Source organism: Glycine soja, chromosome 19 (assembly GCF_004193775.1).
Source record: "Glycine soja cultivar W05 chromosome 19, ASM419377v2, whole genome shotgun sequence".
NCBI lineage: Eukaryota > Viridiplantae > Streptophyta > Magnoliopsida > Fabales > Fabaceae > Glycine > Glycine soja.
This window is the reverse complement of record NC_041020.1, coordinates 32356576-32378871: the sequence shown is the minus strand read 5'-3', so window position 1 is coordinate 32378871 and position 22296 is coordinate 32356576. Positions and strand designations below refer to the sequence as shown.

Genomic DNA, 22296 nt, shown 5'->3' with positions numbered 1-22296 from the left:
TAGTACTAAATGGTACCACTAAAAATCTAGAGGAGTGCTAGACTCCTAGCAACATAGTCTTTCTAATTGATTAAAATTTATTAAAAATTATAAAAATATGAGAAAAACATTGAATATGATGTAGGATAAATTTTTTAATAAATTTTAACTAATAAAAGAGAATGTATTGTTATTATTTCTAAAAAATTGAAGTCCTGCACTCCTTCAATTAAAAGCATTGACACATGGTACATAGTACATACAGTTCATTTTTTCCTATTTTAATTTATATAGATAAAAAAAAACAAAAAACCATCCAATTAAAAGCATACATATTAGAAAGAAGAGTAAGCAAGAGTACCAAACATTTGCAAGCTACACATCACAGTAATGGTTGGAGAATATCCGAATCTGTTGTACATTTCTCCTGAGACAAATGATTGGAGTTGTTACAGCATGTGAGTCATTTAGAATAGCATTAGAAGCAAGTTAAGGTCACTAAAACTACAGAAGAAGCTATACAAATAATGATTGTGGAATAAAGATAGAAATTTGAAGTAATGTGCATTGTCCAAAATCTTCCAAAGTAGGATGTGGTGATGTATGGCCCTTGTGCATTAGTGTCAGCAATATCTTCGCTTTGGATTACCCAAATAGATTTCACCAGATGAATGCTGTTGTTCCCCTAAAGTGTAGCTAGTACTGGCTTCATCAAACCTGGTATCCCCAGAGAAGCTAGCTTTTGCAAGCTCCCTCAACATCCTTAGCTCTTTCTTAAGCCCAGCCTTGTGCCCCTTTAGCCATTTACCTTCCACTTCAATATGTGAACTTGCACCTGTCTCCCAGGTTGTAGGATCTCTTCTTTCAACAACATTGTGGTTGGGTGTGCTTGGACTTTGCACGGGGACTACCGTAGCCGTCATGGTGCTAATTGGATCCATATATCCATTTCTATTTCTTCTTTCAAAATCTATTCCTGAGCATGTAGGATTGACTGAAAGCTGGTTCGTCTCCGGCTGGGAGAATGTCGATATCACGCTCGACCAATGCTTGCTTGGAAGGAAAGGCAGGATGAGGCCCTTGGCAGCTAACTTTACTCCATCCCTTAAAGAGTTATTCTGAGTTTGTGAGAGTTTCCATAGGGAATTTACCATAGCATACCATTGATTGGTAAGCTGAGCAATGAAGGTAAACATCAGAAGAAACAGCATAACCAATTCCCAAGTTTTGGATTCAACTGAGTGTGAACCATTGTGGAGGACTAAGATACTAAACACACCTGTCTCACACAAGAGAGAAACACTTTCCACAACATGGACGCCTCTATTGATGTATGGTTTGGTAGTGAATAGATAAATGAACTGCATTGATGTGATTATCAATGCAAAAAGGCTTTTGTTTGAGCTTTCTGATGGGTAAGCTACAGATATTATTCCCAAACCAACTCTTCTTAGTAAGTCAAGGATGATATAGGATGCTCTCATGCAGCCCAATACCTTCTTGAATGTGGAGATTTTGATTTCCTCATTACTGTCCTCTGAACACACTGTTTTCGTTCTTCCGTTCCCACTTTTGCCACTTTCGCTCCACTTGGTTATGGTATTATTCTGTTCATTTTGATCACCTAAAATGAGCACTGGAGGACCCTTCCAATCATCAAAGAGAATTCCAAAGCGCGAGAGGAAAGAGGAAGGTAGCCCTTCCCTGTTAAACCACTTCCCAGTTGTAGACCTCCCGATAAAACAGAACAATAACTTGGTGTACCATTTTTCTTCATTGGTTATTTTTTTGAATTGTTTGTATTGGGCAAAGCTTCCCGCGTAGATTGCAATAATAAGAAATAGCAATGCTGATAAGATGAATGCCACAGGGATTGCTAGTAGCAACACCCCAGTAATAATTCCCCCAGTTGTACGACCTGCATATACATGTACTCTTAAAGGATGAAATAAGTTTGCACGTGAATTTAGTCTTTTTATTTTATCGGCAAATGTTAGTTTTTGTTAGCCAGCGGATTCAAACCCACATGAATTTAGTCTTAAATAATCAGTTTTGGAATCCTGTAAATATAGGTGACTGAAATAGACAGTGTTGTAGCTAGTTGCTTACCTTTTATTACAAATGTTGATGACTGAGAAAGACAAGGTAGCATGAGGATCAGAAGAAAGAGCTCAAACCTAGGAACTGATAAACTGCCTTGAGGTGATCTCCCAGTCCTGTGTCTTAGGAAGAATATCATGAAAACATGGAATAAAAGTAAACAGCCTCCTCCCACACCAAGCCAGAATAAGTTCATCTCCATGTCCTGCCACCTGTTGATAAGAAAACAAATATCAAATCTTCTTAATTAATCCTGCAAATTCAGAAACTCCATTTTACTGTCACTGATGAACATAAAGGTTAATTGTAATGCTAACTACCCTTTGTAACTCTCCATTCCTTTGATGACATTGCTAGCAGACAATGGTTCTCCTCTCTACAAGGCAAATGAATCAGTCGTAAACAAGTATCTATTCAAGTACTTCTTTTAAATTTGATGTTAAACTCACCAAGAAATAAGTGAAATATTCGATGGAATTGAGAGGTAGACCATATAATGTACTTGTCTTACTTAAATCATGCTGATTGTGAAACCGACCAAAATTGGTGGTATTTTCAGTTTGAAATGATAGTTTGGGATCAATATAAGACAAGCTCATTAAATCAGTTTGTTGTTGATCTCTCTCTCCTGCAGATTGGCCGTTACTTCTCCATCCAAGTTTCTTCCAAGTATCAATTTTTTTCCAGGGAAGCTTGTGATGAGGTATGAGCCACCTAAGACCTCTTGTTGTCTCAGAGTATTTGATAAATTGATTAGTTGAAAACCAACTTGTGAGGGCAAAGACTTGTAGGTGTCCAATCATTCCCTGTAAAATGTATCAAATGTTTACAAGATAACCCTTAAATAGAGATATTGTATAGAAGAACTATCAGATATTGAAAACTGTTAGTATTCTAGTTATAATACCATACATTAGTTTCTTTACTTACATGTAGATTAATTGATGGATTGGAAGCAGGACTACTTGCACCTCCCAAAGCAAGTATGCTTAATGCTTCTAAATTTGCTGAGGAAAGTGAAACCATAGCAGCTACTAGTGATGTTGCTATTGTTCCGGCACTGATAAATGAGTCTAGTGCAATGGATATTGCTGGGGTGGAGTCTGAACATACCATATTAGAGTTTGAGTCAAACATAGAGAAAATTCTTAAGTCCATGCAGGTATCATTCATGTTCACAATGCTCAGCCAAAATTGCTGAGATTAACAAATAGCATTTAATTTTGAATAAGAAAAAGAGATATTCATACAATGCTTGATAGCAAGCTGGTTAGATGCCAAATTTTCATTCCCTGAAATATCAGTTACCTTCCCTGCAGGAATGGTAACTGACACCTCCTTTGTCACTGCTTGGACAGTCAACGAGTATAAAGCTCTTGATAGTTCCTTTACCCTACAAGGAACAAAGTAAGGAATTTTTACATTATTTGAACCATAATGGAATATAATCTTAATAACTTAAATTTATTTGTTGAGCCATTATGTAAAAATTATCTGTAGGGAATAATTTGCTTATTGTTAGTTTGCTGCACCTGCCTTATCAGTCTTCCTCCCGAGACTTCTACTATAGATGTCCCAAAGCCAAATACTGGCTTTGTGAACTCAGCCATTATGTTGATGTTGAAATCCCTTGTTTCAGTGAGGGAGCTGGTCCTTAGTACCACATTGGGTTTCATAGGATCTATATAAAAAAATTAGCTATTAGTTTAGAGTTAAAGTTACTAAGAGAAGTGATTATTAAAAGGTTAAATTAATCCATAGATCTTGAACTATTTGAGGATTTCTAATTAGGTCTTCAAACTAAACACATTTGTAATTATTGATCTTGTAATTTACTAAATTGAGTCTCAAGAATTTTTAAAACGGCCACAAATTCTCATTTTCTGACGGTTTCAAGCTGCCATACACAAAGTTAAGGGATCCAATTACACTTTTTTACAACATCAAGGATTCAATTACAAATATTTTAGTTTTAAGGACACAATTAAAATTTTCAAATAGTTTAGCAACCTACTGATTAATTTAACCTTATTAATATCATAAGCACAGATGATAGCATACCATAAAGGAATGTGATCGGAGCAACAGGAGAGACAGGAGTGCCTGTCTTTCCAAGTATGGATGCAGCTTGTAATTCAATTGTGATAATCTCAGTTCCTGATATGTTCTTGAGCTACAAAATGAGACCAATTAATAGAAAGGAATTTAATTGTCAGAATTCAATTGTTACTCTAATTTTGTTACTATTCTAATCTTGAGCTACTAATGTTCATAATAAGAAAACAGCAGAAGTATATCAGACAACACTTTCCCTCTTACTTTAAAACTAAATCCGCGGGTTCCATTGCTTCTGCCATGGAGAGGAATTAAGACGCCAGAGTTAACATGTAGTGCATTTAGAACTTGCTCAGTTGAGTTTGTTATAGGAATGCTGAAGTCCAAGAAAATTATCAGGTCCTCTGGTTTGCTTGTTGCAACTACTGTTCTTGGGATGCCATTAATTTTCAACTCATAAGAAGGAACAGACGTCCAAAAGTCCACCATCACCGGTCTTCTATCTAAGACAAACCATTTGAATGTATGAGTGTCCCAAAAATACCTTTTAGCTGATCATAGGTTAATATTTGAACTTGGCAACCAGAACCTCACCAAAATGAGTAATCAAAGTAGAACCATTGGTTCTTCTGAACTGGTTTCCTGCCTGGTCAGTGCAAGTATTCTCTGCCATTGTGATTACAACGCGCCCGTAAGTAACTTCTGAGGAGATAATCACTTCAAGGCTGTATTTGGCACCTGGTCTAATAATTTGTAAAGAAGATGCATCCACTTGTGCAGGACCAGCTACCATAATCTTACATGTGAAACCATAGTCAAATGTTGTCAACTTTTTCAAGCAACAAATACTTTTAACACAATGCTGGTCATTAGAAACCAACTTACATCACAGTTTGATGAGTTTAGGCAATGAAATCCGCCTAGTCCAGTGCACGGTTCACTGAATGTGACATCAATTGCTATCTTTTGCTCATTTGTATGGGTCTGTTCACTACTAATGGCTGCAGTTGGGGGAATTGTATCTATTCAGTGAAAAGAAAATCATTAGTAAAACCCCAGAATGCTTTACTGAAGTTTAGTATTATAATCAGACAGAATCGAGCTTAAATGGGGTCAGAAGGAAAAAAGTTAAGCTAATGCCATTTCTCTTCATTCTTCAATTTTCTAGTAATGTAAATAAATGAATGCTCACCGATGAACCATGAGTAAACTGATGAATTTCTTTCTCCTGTGATTGTACTGACATTGAGAAGAAATCTATGCTCATGATTTAGTGTTAAGTTCGTTAACACAATGCCATTAGACTGGCAAGGGTAAACTTTGCCATCAAGCTGTCAAACAAAATACATTCATCAGCAACCAACACATTTTTTTTTTATCGCCATGACATTGGTACAAAGTATCCACTAGTTTTGCTGATTATTAATCTCCGCTAGGAAACCTGACTAGTCTTTAGTGGGATCTTCCCTCCCAATCATATTTTTTCTATTCATAAGACTTGAATCCAAGACCTTATTTAAAGAGACTAAGCCCAAGATCACTCGAACCAACGACTTGTTAGTACACATGTCATAGTTTAACTGCAAATAAAAGCACCTATTTCGAAACCAAATAATCGACAACTAGTAGATTAGCGTGTTTGGTTTCACGTTTCAGATGTGATTTTCAAAAGTTAATACTCATGGTTTTCACATTCCAAACATGATTTCTTTGTTTTCAACATGTTTCCAAATATGCTATAAATCTTTTCTTAATAGGTGGGGGTAGGTTACATGGATCAAAACACCATGTCTTACTATTGTAAATCATGTCCACGCAAACCATTAACCTCTAAACATGCCTTACAAGCTACAAGTCAACTTAAAAGATGGTCTAGAGGAATTGCATACCTCACATGAAAACGAACAAGTGTTTCTCTTACATGCATTGGAACCATCCAACCTCTCAACTAGGTACTGGAAAACAGCATTAGAAGACCTAGACCTTGGTGAAGGAGCACGCTTGAAATAAACCAAAAGTGTTGATTCAGCTGAGACAAACAGCACACCCACCACCATCAATCCAACACAATAAGCACAATACAGCTGAAGAAACTTAAGTAGTGTAGCCATAGTACAAGGTGCTATTACTATTACTATAACATTGAAAGACAAAATCGTGAGAATAAGAAAAGGCTACTGAAGAGGCATTCGAGTTGAGGGTGTGTAGGTAAGACAACATAATGCAGTTGGTGCTTTGGTGGCACTACATTTAAGTGTCCGACGTTCATCGCAGCTATAAATGGAAGAGACATCAGTAAAAGCTACAGACAACTACCTCAACTATTACTGTCAGCCTCATAACTGCTTCTTTTTCATTGGTTTACATACCTCATTAACTGCTCGCTTGTTATTCAAAGTTCAAACTAGAACAGATTTTTTTTTCAGCAAAATTTATGGCAAAAAGAATAAAAATTTATGGCAAAGCAGTTAAAGAATTAAAAGAAAAAAGTTTTTAATGTGTAAATCAGTACAAAAAAAATCATAGAGATTACAATTTAGCCCATCTTAATAAAAAAAACTTTCAACTCTTAGTTTCTTAACAAATACTTTAAGGATACTATTAATATTTGTCCAAAAATTAAATTGAATTTAATGGAAATAAAATTGATAGTGCATAGCATTATTTTTTTCATTGTCATCCAATCTTGTCACACAATTTTATAATAATTAATATGAATTTTTTTTTAATTTTATTTAACACAAACACGTAAAATATAATTGTCATTTCTTTAATTAATTGGATGATGTTTTATGAACCTCGACCATCTTTTGATAGTTTATATTTAAATGATTGAATCCGTGATATTCAACATTTGCAAGAAGTTAGTTAATAGAGTAAATATACAAAAACTTACTCGTAAGATCTGCAAATTGTCCTAGAAGTTGTGGACTTCCTCCACCTTTTTTTTTTATGGTATGTACTTCCTCTTAATTCATATATAAATAAAAATAATTATTTTTTCATTAATTAAAAAAATTAATTAATATTATTTAATTTTTTTAATTTCAAGTAAAAATTTAAGGTTATTTTTAAAATGTCTTTCGTTGAAGCTTGCTATCATAAATAAAAAGAAATCGTTGGAAATAAAATTAGAATTAAAATAAGAGTGTTTTATAAATAATAATATTAAATTGGACAAAACTAATTAGATTTGCTTATATTTAAATTATATAGGATTACTTTTTTGTTTATATATGAGTCTAAAGGGAATAACTTAACTAATTCATTTGTGGTATGGTTAAGCACCACTAATGCCTTTAGAAGTTTCTTCCATACGCCATCATTTATAATTTTGGATGTCTTTACTGATTTATCTAAGACTTAGCTTTTGGTTTTTTTAGATATCTCAATGGAGTAATTTTGGTTCTTGAGGTTTGAATTATGTTGATCAATTGAGTCTCTAAGTATTACAAATGTGTGATTTTAGTTTTATAAAATTTAATTGTGCGAATTAAATCCTCATGACAACTATATAATATTAAGAACTAAGTTGCACAAAGACTTAATTGATATAATTGAAATCCAATCGACTAAAATCAAATAATTACAATATTTTTGGGGACCAAAAATACAATGAAGTCTTTATTTAATTAACAATTCGGTATAAATCTTGCACAACAATTTAATAACTCTTTTCCTAACTTTCTGGCAAGTAAACTAGTTTTGTATAATTTAATTTCTTCTTATTTAAAAATAAAAAAAGTTTAGGAGCTAATGTTACTTTTTTTTACCCGTCTAAATAAGAAAATTATATAACTTCCATTTTCTAAAATGCACAAAACCATTTAAAGAAAGAAGAAGAAAACAAAGGATATTATAGATCACTTGCCATTAATTTGGTCGACAATTTAAGGCAAGAATATGAAAACCGAGAGGAAGCAAATGAAGCTGTACTTTGCAAGCCTTGGGAGATTAGGCCTAGGGCCTAGGGGCCATAAATAATATAGGAAGGGAAACAAGAAAGAGAAGAGAAAAATGTTATATTTTTTTTTTTCTATAGAAATATTTAAAACTAGATAGTGCGTCTGTGCTCTGCATGAGCTGAGAGAAAAAGAGAATGAAAGAATAAAATAAACAAAGTGGTGAAATAATACGCCCATATTTCACAAAATATTAACACGGGTAATTGTAACGATGGCCGACAAATTTTATATGAAAAGAAGTTATAAATTTACAGTGCAAATTATCTAATTATTTTTATAATAATTACTTTAAAATTTATATTAATATAAATTTTGATTGAACAGCCATATAAAAATACTATTCATATGTGACAAAGTTTAAATGTTTAATATATGAGATAATCAATAGGTCTCTAAAGTTTTTTGAATTTTTTAATTAGATTTGTAAAGTAAAAAATATATATAATTAGGTTCTTGATTTTCTATAATTTTTGTAAATGAGTGTTTTGAGTTAGTTTATATTGACTTAAAACTGTTGGAAAAATAACAAATTGTAGTGGTTTTACTCACTCTAGAACATAATTACAAAAATAGTAGAAGATAGAAGACCTAATAATAATTTTTGTTTAAAAATCTAACTAAAAATTCTCAAATAATTCATAGCTTAGTAATCTTTTAAATCAAGTTTAAATATAGGAATAACATTGTTTTTTTTTTTTAGACAGGAATAACATTGTTAGATGACTATAAATCCGCCATTTTAAAAAAATAAAACATTTATGATTTATCTGATGAGAAACATTTAATTAATTCCTTATTATTTTTTGTAGTTATAAATTAGAAAGATTTGTAAAAAAAAAAAAATAGAAAGTTGATCAAATATAGTCAACAATCAGTAAATTCTTTACGTCATTAATTTAATCGTACTAAAAGAAGTAAAAGGATTACGTAACAACTCAATGTTGACATATCACACAATGTGATCAAGAAATGGATCTGCTACAGCTGTAGCCAGTCAGATGTATAATAAATAATCTAACCATTCAAAAAGAAAAATCTTTTTCTGTACATTAAAATTGCCATAATTTAAAATTAAATTACATGTTGATTTTTTTTTTCTTTTAATTTTAAATGGCAAAGATTCTATGTGTTTTTTTTTAATAAAATATGACTGTTTTTTTTTTTTAAATAAACTTATATGAACAAATCATTTATCCAGAGAATCATGGTCCCAAGTCCAAGCTTCAAAATCAAGATCCTGTCCTTGGAGATGAGGGACCATTCCTGTTCCATTTATATGGGCATTTATTCTTTTCCCCTATCCGATCCTTGTTTCTGAGAGAAACTAAACTAAAAATCTAGAGACATAATATAATAATTGCCATATTCTACAAACATCCAGCACACAATCCACCATTCCAGGTCTTTTTGATTTGTAAAAATAACGACAGGACACCATAGAAGTATTGTTCTTTTCTTTTATTTATTTAAAAAACTATGGAATAAACATAAAAGGGATATAGTATTTGACAAGAAAATTGTAATTCAATAAATTAAGGAACTTTTAATCTTACTCAACATTCAAACAACGAAGACAAAATACCCCAATGCCAGAAGGCTCCTTGCTAACTTAATTTAATAATTTACAACAAAATTATTATTACAAATTTGTACCCCCGGAATAAAGAAATTTCTTCCTTTCCATCGTTCATTGAGTAAAAGCACTATCTAAACAAGGGAATTCATTTCAAATAAAACAAATAAAGACTGGCAAAATGATTTTTTGTTTACATGAAATATGTACTTTACATTTTCATGTTTGATCTTGTGTGTATACATTTTCCTCTTTTCCTTTTATGCGCCTCCCTTTCCCCCAAACAACAAGAAAAAAAGAGTAAGATTCATCGAGAGGATTGGACCGAAGTTGGAAAGAGTAATGAAAAGGTTTTAGCAAGCTAAATCTTCAATGAAATGAACGGTCACTATCAAATGCCAGCAGGGATGAGATCCTTATCAACATCAGTTTTCTGATCATCTTCCAATTCCATCCAATGTAAAATAGGACCCTGAACATCATATCTGATTAGTTACATAGTCTAATTGATTTTTGAGGTTACTATAACGAACAGTAAATAAACAATATATGATATGCTATACATATTGAAGTGTAAACATGTGAGGACTAGCAAAAATTGTTATGTCGGTGTATTCTTCTTCTTCTTTTATTATAATGATAACGTTAACAAGTGTCCATAAAACCCTGATTGGGGAAATAAAAATCAAAAGCATTTAATGAAAAGAAAAACATTTCATCATATTTAAAACAAAAAAAATGTATTTCATCTTAGCTAGTCTTCTTAGGATCCTCAGACCCTTACTATTAATTGCATTGCACCACAGTGAAAGAGTTGCATCACATTCCTTAGACGTTCATAATTTAGTAACTCATCCATCTAAAACTTAGAACAAGCAAATAGACAGCTTACAACCTTTCCTTGCCGTAGTACTTTGGGAGGCAATTTTGTCATGTCAACCACCGTGGATGGATCGGCCACTCTTACACCACCATCAACAACAAAATCAAGACCCTGAACAACCAAAGTAAAGGTTTTATGTGCAAATTTATCTCCCCCAGAAGCAGGTGTTAAGCAGTTTTCCTTTTAAAATTTTCCTTCTCAACTTGCGAATTCTTTAGGTTTGGTAGAGCTAAAGATACCGAAATAGTCTTATAAAAAATAGACTGCAAAGGATGTGTTCAGTCACATTCTTCATGGGAAAATGTAAAATAAGATTCCCAAGTATGTGATATGGTCCATTTTCTAACAAGCATAAATGACAGTAATGTTTCTTCTTTTCTTTAGAGTAGGTGCCAAAATTATCATTTCCATAGTTATTTATACTGAAAGTTCATTAACCCTTAATAGAAAGAGTAATACCTCTGGTCCATATGTATCAGCTATCATAACTGGATCAATCATCCATTCATCTTCCTTCTGGAACTTAATGCTAAAAGAAAGATGAAAAATTTCAAGTAATGTTAAGGAACAAGCATAAGGTAATTCTTTTTCGATTGTTTTCATATTCTATCCAACAACTAGGGTTTTATTTTTTTTCATTGGGAGGGGGGGTTAAAATAAAATCCAGTTGAACAACATATCAAATGTGGGTTGAGAGCACTGAATACCAAACCAAGCATACACTAGCATGGTTGTCAAAAATGGCTAGTATGGCTGCCTAGGTGCAGGGAATGGACTAATGGAGTGGAAAACAGCCCCCCTGCTTCAGATGGCCCAAGGCTAAAAAGGTTAGATGAGTTGGCCCGGATGTGGCTGCATCAGTGTAAGGTGGTTGGTGCTGCCAGATTATGAATTTTCAGTTACCCTCACTAAAATGCTTGGTAGCGAATGGGTGTTGTTACAATATATGAAAAATATAAAGTTCAGATGATTATCCAACATCTGAACTTTACATTACCTACCAATTCAAGGGAAAACCCCCATAAATACAGTATTGGGACTTACCTGCCCTTGGTGACTTACAATGTAGAAGGCTGAAACTTCATTTATCCTTATTCTATGCTTTTATTCACACAGCGTCAAACTAATCTAGACTAAAGCAACAGATTTTCCATCTACCTCCCCTTATTCTCAGATATTTGCATTGAGTTAGATGTGCACTTCCATTGTTATATTCGTAGCATTACTAAGTTTGATTACTTGATGTTTTAATGTAATGTCATGATTTTCTGTAATATTAATACTTCTATTTATTTTTAAGTATCCATATCACTTCAATGATGAGACCAAATCATGTTGTCATATCAAAGTGATGTGGTTTTTGGGGTGGCTGCCTCAATCCACATTTTGCCTCATAACAATTCTGGCTAATAGAAAACAGCCTTTATTACCCATGGAAAGAGGAAAAAAAGGGTTCAAAGACTTTAAACAAACCTTGTACATATTAACGGTGCATCCATCTCCTTTAGTATTGCTTGACAAATGGCATCATCAGGCATACGGACACCCACGTTTTTTCTTGACGCATACTTGGCAGATGAAGTTCCAAACCTTATGCATTGCTTAGGTAATTCTTTGCTTGCAATTAGGATGAATGTGTACTGTCACTCAATAACAATAAATAAATAATTATCTACAATTATACTGCATAGACACTACTGTGTAAGAATGAATAATATAATAATTATTGGGAAGTAATCATCTTAGGCTATTAAATACACATTCGCAACAATTGAAGATAAATGAACTGATAGAGAAATCCTTTCACCTAACAACTAAAATGTAAAGCTCCTTGGTCCTTTAGATTTTCAGAAAATAAATATGAGGAACTAACTGTGTTTAAATTATAGTTTTTTTCTTTATGCTAATATACGCAAACACATAATTTTTATCAAGGTCATTCAAGTTGACAGAAAAAAACCAGGAAATAAATGAGAACCTACTTGATTATATTAAGTAGAGTGATAATTCGTGGTCTCTATAGGAAATGGAAAGTTACACCAATTAACTTTTCCCCTCCAAAAATCATTAAAATGTCCCAAATTCATCATTTTTTTTCTTCAGAACCAGGGAACATACTTACAGGACCAGGTAAGTAATGCTTAACAGCTTTGAATAAATTTGCATGGCCTTGACCATCACCACGTGGAAATCCAGCTGTGTACTTGTCTATGTCCCGAAATGAGTGGCACAAGATGCTAAGAGGCTGCAAGTATAGAGTTATCATAATCATAAATGGTTGGAACTTGGAAGTAATATTACCAGATACAGATATGCATCGAGAAAGTTGTTAATTTGTGCCAAACACAATCCAACCAAAACAAATGTAAAGAGTGAATGCAATCATGTGGCATGCACTATAATGTGAAAACTGAAAAGTAACAGGCCAATTGGAATCACGTGCACAATTGACTAAGCCAAGTTGTATCCCTCACCTTTGAAGCTTCTATATTCTTGATTCTGCAACACAACACTACACCTTATGTTAATGGGGATGGAAACGGAGCATCTAGGAACAAAAATGTGTGTAAGAATGGCAAAATGCTACTTACCTACGAAGACGTTCAATGGCTGACTGGCTTCTAAGGTCACATACTATTGCATACCTACATAAAGAAAGAAAACCCAATGCTGGGTAATTATGGACCTCCACCAATTTATTTACATGATGGTTAGAATAAAATGAATGTTAATGGATGATAGGATTGTAACTTATATATATCATATGATCATAATCATAGTTGACATGTAGAAACATTTTCTTTTTCTGCCACAACGATTAATGATATGAAAAATTATTAGTAGAGATAACAATGATATCCCTGAGATCAGCGTTAGTTACCCTTATACCCTGCTTATTTAGAAAATTACACCTTTTGTTATTTTTAAGGTATTGTGTGTATGGTTCATACATAAAAGTATGCAAGGTGTGTATTTTTTTTAAAAAAGGTATGAATGTGTAAGAATAATATATAAAGTAAGAGAACTAGGTATAATTTTCCAAACAGGTATGACTTAAACGTGTAAGTGTAAGAATCGCCAACCCCAGGAGAGGCGTGCATACATAGTCCTAATTAATGTGACAATAAACACCATTCAGAGTAAGTTAAGAAGGAGACTTGCAAACCTTCCACGGGAGTGACACCATTTCATTTGAGTTCAAACATAGCAACAACAAAGGTTTCATCATCAATTCATCATAAACATTTGTCAGAAAGTATGAATCATAAAAATGTGATTTTCCTTCATTTTTTTCTCTCCACCTAAAGTAGCATGTGCACCCCAACCAGTCCATCTAATGCAATAGCATATGCAAATGATATTGCAATTTTATTAAACAAAGTGTTGAGTGCTAAAAAATGGGCAGCATATGATATCGAAACAACAAAGACATAAAACCCAAATCAAATGTGAAGTACAGAGCATGTAGGAGGGGAAGATTAGGTGAAAAAAGACCTTACAGTTTAAAGGCTTAAATATGTTTTTGATCCCTAATAAATATCTGATTTTGCATTTGCTCCCTAATAAATTTTTGTTTTGCGACGAGTCTCTAATAAAACAACAATTTTGGTTTTGGTCCTTGACACTTATTTTTAGTCCCTAATAAATTAGTAAATTTTGTGTTTGTTCCATGATAAATATTTCGTATTTGTTATTATTATAGACTAAAACAAAATTTGCTAATTTATTAGGAAGCAAACACAAAATTTTCTAATTTATCATGAACTAAAACAAGATATCAAGGATAAAAAATAAAAATGTTATTTTATTAGGAACTCAATGTAAAACAAAAATTTATTAGGGAGCAAACACAAAAATCGGATATTTATTAGGAATCAAAGACATATTTAAGTCAAGTTTAAAACCATCTCCACGCATTATTCCATCAGCAAACATTATGCATTATAAAACATAACAAAAACAGCAACTTGTACTTTACTTTTGTATCTGAAATCTTAACAAGAAAGTATAAAATGAATGTCAAATGAACAATATTGGACCAACTAACTCTAAGCACTTGATCTGCTTATAAATATATAAATAAAAAGAATCAAACCAAAAGGAAACAATTCCGAAATTCTACCGCAAGGATTGAAGAGCACTTACATAGTATCAGTAGGAATGACTCCAACAGCACCTTGTTTCAAAAGATTCGCAATTGGTTCCAATTTCCAAGAATCAGAGGCAGATGGGTCTGCTTCAATGTACACCAAACCATCCTCCTGTTCATTATCCATTATTCCATTTAGAGTTTAATTTCTATGCAAAGATTTCACACTCTCCATTAATTAGAAATCAAAATAGTAATGGGTGTAAAAATTAACACAATGTCATCCAATTTGCGATTGAAATACAACATATCTTTGCAAGTGCATGGACTATTTTCTTTTTCTGTTAATATTAGCAATCATCAAAGTTAACGGTTGCGTAACGAACACGTGGCACGTAAAAACAAACAAACCTTGGTGAAGCGAGAAGCGGAGGTGTACTTGAGACGCTTGGGGCTGCGCTTAGCAACCATGGACACTAATCCGCTTCTTCTTCGGGGTGGGCAAAACGACACACGGGTACTCGTAAACGACACGTGAGAGCCGAAGAATGAAACGGCGTCGTAACGCCATAACTTATCTCCACAAACGCAAACCGTTTGCATTTTGGGTCAACAGTGTAACCCGCTACAGAGAAAAAGGTGATAAATTTGGAGGTGATGGAATGTGGGGCATGCTCTGCTTCGCCAACCGATTTTTTTGTGTGCTGTGTGCCTTTCTAGTTTCAGAGGTCAATGCTAAAGAAACTTCTGGTTTGATCGAAACTGTCTGAATCATCATCGTCATCTATTCCAACGACGCCGTTTAAGGGTTTACTTCTGTTTTTTTTTTTCCTTCCAGGTTCCTAATACGAAATATCTATTAGTAGTTTTGTTGGTGATTAAAACTTAGCTTATAACTTGTAGTAGGATTTTCGCTTCTTAATAACTCTTTCTATTTGCAAGGTTTAGACCCAAAGTTGCTTAAGGAAAGTTGAGTATCACTTGAAACAACACAATTTATTGATTGAGTTTACTTTATTTAAGAATTTACTCCTCATCTTAAGCGATAATATATTTGATATTTTTAATATATTATTATTTAATCATAAATTATAGTTTGAATTATGATTGTATGATTATTTTAAAAAATTATATTTTTTATATATAATCATTTTTTTCCTTAAGAATAACAAGGTTTTTGAGATTGAGAATTAGTCTTATATTCATTAAAAAAACAAAAATTATAGGATTTTTCATATTCTACCATAGGATTTTTCATATTCTACCGAGAAGCCAAGGACTTCAATTATTATGATTAAAAAATACAAACAAATCACTTACCTAAGGAAATGGAGAATTGTGAGATAAGATCAAAATAATTTTAATTATTTGTTTGAGAAAAAAATAGTGAATATTCCTTGTTTTACTTTTAATTCAAAGAGAAAATCACGAGTGAAGAAAGAAAAAATATCCACTCATTTTAACTTTGATTATGTAACAAGAGATACAAATTAATTATAACAAAATATATTAACTTTTGAACTTAATTTAAAACACTTACATTGTAAAATATTATTATCCAATTATAACTTGTCATGTATTATAAATTTTTTAAGTTTTATAATAATTATTTAAAAAGTTATATAATAATTTCTAATGAATGGATACTTTTATGTTATATTGACTGTATGTTAAAATTAAATTTTTAATTTTATTAACATTGTCTTTAAAAAAAAATCAGTAGGGCCTTAAGCCCAACAATATTGCCTTGTTAATTATCATCATTATAGAATTTTGATTAACACGAACATATTGATCATCTATTATTTATTATTTAATAAATGGGGTATGATGTAGTATTTGAGAAAAGACCGACTTTTATTAAATCTTGTAACTAATCATGGAGTATATCCGTATAAAGAGGAAATTTCTTTGCATGTGAAATGTCTCGTCAAAATCCATTTTATTAGAGTAAATATTATCATATAAACACAATAGATAATAATTTAAAATACAATAAAATAATAATAAAATTTATGATAAAACCCGTCTTGAAATTATCTTTACATTATTTTAAACGCATAATAATACTCATGTAAAAATTACTCCTTTTATAAAAAAACAACTATCATCACCATTATCCAGAAAAGAAAAAAAAAACTATCATCACCACTCCTCTTTCAAATGCATATATTTCAAATTTGTCCTTTTCTTCATGCAGAAATTTGCTTTAAACAAGAAAAGAAAATCACTCCGTTACGGCGATAATATCACAATAAAATCCTAATCTGAGGACCATACTTGCAACTGTTCTAAGTAGGATATCTATCATACATCTCAACCCAAGATAAGATTTCCACAGGAAAAAATCTGTTCAACCCAATCCGGAAGACAAATGTTCAAAACACATCTTCATTGCTAGCTCCTCAAAGATCTAATGATCTAGAATTAGTAATTAAGTCATGCAAGTGGAACCCACAACCAACATAGTATAAATGCTAACACAAATGTATTAACAAAAATGCTAATTAGTACGAAAATGAAATTCCTAAGACAATCTTATTGGTATTTTGATTATGTCTAACTATTATCTTGGTTATTGGTTGTTTTTCTTTTTGTGCATATTCGTACTAAAATATTTCATAGCATTACATAACTCATGTATTAATTCATCATCGAAAATGTTTTTCGGTGTGCTGTTCGGGGTCTACAAGTGACATGATATGTGGCGCAACATTAAGCAGGTCCTGTCAGACCTCCTTCTTAGTTAGCCCTGGACTCTGAGCGCGGATGCCCTTCAGATAGCCAACCCTAACGCCACACGGCTAGGCGATTAAGCCGTTGAGATTCTAATTCGCGACTATCTAATTGTCAAGGTAGTTACTTTATTACAAAGTTGTTACAATGCAGTTAAGCCTGACTAACAAGGTTGTTACATTGTTCCAACAACCCTCCAGGCAACGTTTTAAGGTTTTCATTCATCATTATAAATAACTAGGTTCCATATTCACTTTAACTCATACCTTTTCACTCATATTCTAAGTTCCTTTTGCAGGTAGCCCCCATTCCTCAAACGAAGGATACCTGTGAATACAACACCACAAAGATCATCAGAGTCCACATTGACGGCGGTCAATCCTGACTCCAAATTTTGACAAGTACATTTGGCGCCCATCGTGGGGTCGCGATAAAACTCCCCCTACGGCCACCTGCACATATGGTCTGCACGCGATTTGGTCTCAAGAGAGAGACACCCCCGAAAAATTTCAACCCCCTCTGATGACCACCATGATGGATAATGATGCACTATGCCAACACCAAACCCGCATAGTAGAGATAGAAAGACACCATGAGGAAAAATTCAAAAAACTAAAAGCCGACCACAACAAATTGGAGGCTCGCATTAGAAGCCCCCAAGGAGACAAGTACTCCGCTCACACGATTAACGAACAAACCCAGGGTGAGTCACACCCCCGTCAAACCAACAATACTGTGGATGACAACAACAACTTGCATGCACACCGACATGAAGAGCAGATGACTCGAAAGACATACTTTCATCGATCCAATCATGGAGGTCGACCTACCTCTAGGTTGGAACCCACTCAACCTGAGCGTTATGATGGGACCACCGACCCAAATGAGCATATGGATGTCTTCCTCACACAGACCAACCTTTACACTAATTGATAGCTTCGACACTCTTGTTAACCGCTTCAGCTCTCAATATGCGACAAGCTGATCGCATCGCTCGACTTCTGCCACCCTAGCTAGTCTATGTCAAGCAGATGACGAGCCACTCCACAAATTTATAGACAAATTCGGCCGACTTGCTATTCAAATCAAGAACCTTAATCACGAGGTGGAACTACATTCTATGTTGCTGACCCTACCACCTAGCATGTTTGTTGACAATCTATGCAAGAAGCCTCCCAACAACATGGACAAGTTATGGGAGCGAGCCAAGGGCTACATTCAGATGAAAGAAATGTCAAGATTCCAAAACAAAGTTCGATAGGCTGGAAAAAAACATAAAAAAGGGGAAAGTAGCCCAAGGATCAACCCACACAAGGCAGACAAGTGATACAAACTGGACAAGCATCCGCCTCTTTAAAGGGGACCAAGATATGAGTGTTATACACCTTTGATAGCAAATCGGGCCATCATCCTTGAGCAAGCCTTCAATGTAGAGGTTCCATACAATTACCCCATGTACCTCCCCCTAGACCTACTTTGGATAGAACTAAGCACTACAAGTACCACCGTAACCATGATCACAACACCGAAGACTAATGGGCCCTCAAGGACAAGATCGAGGAACTTATACAAGCAGGTTACCTAGCTCAGTTCATGAAAAAACTCGATAATAACCAGACTGGAGGACGACCCAAAGGGCACAATAAGGAACATCACAGGAGAAGGGATAATGGACAAGATAGAAGGGGAGACAAAATAAAGGATAGAAGGAGATTGAGGCATCACCAACAAAGACATGAGCACCAACCCCAACAAGAGCAAGAAGATGAACCTGTTCAACAACGAGGTGTCATCAACACTATTGCAGGCGGATTTTCCCATAGAGGACTATCTAACCAGTCCCGAAAGTGTCATCTCCATGCCATCAAAGATCTTGATGTCAATTGTGTCGATGTCAAGCCACTAAGAAGTCTTCCTCCTATAACCTTCACCAACAAAGATTTCAAAGCCATCAATCCCATCAACCAAGACGACCTTATGGTTGTCTCTATCGTTATTGCCAACTTCATGGTGGCCAAGGTCCTTATTGACCAAGGAAGTTCCATAGACATACCCTATTGGAAGACATTTTGAAGGCTTGAAATCTCACCCACCACGATTCAACCACACTACGAACCACTCCTAGATTCTGCTGGAAAGATAGTGGAAACCAGAGGTTATGTGGACCTGATGACCACCTTTGGTTAGGGAAAGCTCTCAAGGAGTTTTAGTGTAAGGTATTTAATTGTTGATGCAAACACTTATTATTTTGCTCTGATTGGCAGGAAAACATTGAATGAGCTTGGAGCCATAGTATAAACACTACACCTGAAAATGAAGTTCCCTACCTTGACGGGAGAAATCTTCACTATCAAGGCAGACCAAAAGCAAGCCTGACAATGCTATGCGAAAAGCCTGAAGATGACCCCTTATCCTTCTGTCAGAGAGTCGAGCAAGCCCTATTCCCCTTCTGGTGGCAACAATAGTCAAGTCATGAGCATTGTCAAAGAATTCCAATAAGGACCCTAACCATCTACAAGACAACCGAGGGAAATCCCGGTGATACATTCGACGTGGACCCTTGGGATGACACCATGGATAAAGGCCCAAAACCAATAGAAGAACTTGTCAAGCTACAGCTTGGGCCTAAGCCTAGGCAGTGCACTCAACTTCGCAAAGACCTCACTAGCCATGAACATAGACATATAGTTGAAGTCCTACGAAGGAACACATATTTGTTTGCTTGATAGCCATCTGATATGCCAGGCATTCATCCCAGCATCATATGCCATAAATTGGCCATCTGCCCTTAGGCCAAACCAGTCTCACAGAAGAAAAGGAAGATGGGAGAAGAACTACGTAAAGTAGTCAAGGAGAGATCAACAAGTTGCTCAAAGCCTAATTTATTAGAGAAATCAGATACTCGACTTGGTTGACCAACGTTGTCATGGTGAGGAAGGCCAACAAGAAATGGCACATGTGCACAAACTATGCCAACCTCAACAAAGCCTGTTCCAAAGATTCGTATCCCCTGCCTGGCATCGACAAGCTGGTGGACAGTGTGTCCGACTTCCAATTGTTAAACTTTCTAGACTCTTATTCAGGGTACAACCAAATCAGGATGCATCCCCTAGATGAGGAAAAAATTGTCTTCATCACTGAAGACGCCAATTTCTGTTATAGGGTCATGCCTTTTGGACTCAAAATGCTAGAGCTACAAACCAGATGCTCATGGACCGGGTCTTCAAACATTAGATAGGCCAGAATGTCGAGGTTTATGTAGATGACATGGTCGTCAAGTCTCTGTTAGTCGTCATTTACGACTAACTTTTATATAGAAAATTTTTATAAAATGTTTATCTTTTCCCCAATTTATGGTTCTTTTGGTAGGTTTGTACATATTTTTAGGTTTAGTTTAATTTTGTTCAGTAGAAATGCCCAACATTGTGAATTTAATGTGTTTCAACTTCAATTTCAGGTAAAAAGGATGAAATTTGTGAAGGTTTACAGCTGGTGTCTTGCTAAGTGAGGCTTGTGCGCTTAGCGAGAATCATGCGCTAAGCGAGGCACTCAGCCCACTTAGCGAGTTGGGAGAATCTGGAGGAGAATCTTAGAAGCATCTGCCCGCTTAGCGCATCATCAGCTCGCTCAGTGAAGTGTTTGTCTCTTCCCACGCTAAGCGCACCCAGCTCACTCAGCGGATATTCACTAACTCGCGCTAAGCGCAAAAATGGCACTAAGCGAGCCTTTGAGGACAGAAAACCCTTTTTAAGACTGAAGTTGGAAAAATCAAGCAATTCGTCTGAGGGAGGTTAAGAACAAAGGCGTAAAATAGAGCAAGGAAGCCAAAAACCTCAGCTTTCAAGAGGATCTTAGGTTTAGGGGTAATTTCTAGGTTCCTAGAGGTGGAGGAGACATCCCCACCACTGTGTAATTTGTTATTTTCTTCTTAAACCCTCATCTTGTGGCTGAAAGGTGCTATCTTGTGACGAAAAGCTGAGTATCTCTGTTGGGAAATTCTACTGAAACTTGATGTAAATTCTTAACTATCTATTTAAAGTTGTTTTTATGTGTTCATTGCTTTTATCTGCACTTAATTATTGCATGCTTTTGGTCTGATCATCCATTGGTGTGTAAAGTTAGGATTTTTAGCATTGGAAAATGTATTAATCCTTAGAACTGGATAGAGCAAGGCTAGATAACTGCATTGCTAGACATAGAGTGTAGGGTTTTAGCTTTTGATATGTTGTGATTGTAATGTTGTTCGGTTAGGCTAAGTTCGATGAGACATCCGAGAATGAGGTTTAATTAGAATTAGTCCATTCACGCGAGGAATCAGTGTTTGGTATTTTAGTCCTCAGCATAGAACACTGAGAATAACATTAAATAGAGAAAAATATTTTAATTACATCAAGCGTTCAGTAGAAGGACCCAACATTTTAATCATCTATTTTCTCTCCTGTTTTGATAAGCGTATTTGTAGTTCTTTTAGATTTACAACACATACATCTTTGATTTAATTCTGTTTACATGACTTTATATCAATGTCTGCTTGTTGAATGAAACTTCACCAAATGAAAAAAGTTCCTTGAGTTTGATACTCGGTTTCTTACCGTTTTATTATTACTTTAACGACTCGGTACACTTTCCGATAAAGTTTGAGACTGTCCTAGAGTTCGAACAAAGTTTTTGGCGCCATTGTCGGGGAACTTCTTTCCATTTGGGAAGTCTAGTTCAATTTGTAGGCATCAATTCTTTATTCTTTGATTATTTGTTTGTGTGAATATTTAGTTATTTCATAAATTATTTTTCTCTTGGATTGGTTAATTGCTGCTCTTGCTAGTGCTTTGTATGCGTGGAAAGTCCTCTGCAGGTGAACTGGTTCCATTAGATTTGGAAATTGAAGCAACTTGTAGACGAAACAACGTAGAACGGA

General features: G+C 34.5%; 2 protein-coding genes across 2 annotated transcripts; both read right to left on the bottom strand.

The window, feature by feature from the left end:
* Positions 1–337: 337 nt before the first annotated feature.
* LOC114399373 lies at positions 338–6389 on the bottom strand. The gene is made up of 13 exons (XM_028361560.1): positions 6024–6389; positions 5327–5465; positions 5020–5156; positions 4729–4930; positions 4399–4637; positions 4141–4252; positions 3616–3760; positions 3330–3472; positions 3010–3182; positions 2529–2885; positions 2400–2455; positions 2089–2291; positions 338–1897 (listed from the first exon to the last, which is right to left on the bottom strand). The coding sequence occupies exons 1-13, from the start codon at positions 6243–6245 to the stop codon at positions 603–605; spliced, it is 3423 nt and encodes a 1140-aa protein (XP_028217361.1). The 5' UTR covers positions 6246–6389; the 3' UTR covers positions 338–602.
* A 3289-nt stretch (positions 6390–9678) lies between these two features.
* Positions 9679–15428, bottom strand: LOC114400404 (uncharacterized protein YciO-like). Its single transcript, XM_028362844.1, has 9 exons — positions 15057–15428; positions 14702–14817; positions 13147–13200; positions 13030–13054; positions 12678–12800; positions 12029–12195; positions 11015–11084; positions 10568–10666; positions 9679–10144 (listed from the first exon to the last, which is right to left on the bottom strand). Exons 1-9 carry the CDS (start codon positions 15246–15248, stop codon positions 10064–10066), a joined length of 927 nt encoding a protein of 308 aa, XP_028218645.1. The 5' UTR covers positions 15249–15428; the 3' UTR covers positions 9679–10063.
* Between the last annotated feature and the right edge of the window lie 6868 nt (positions 15429–22296).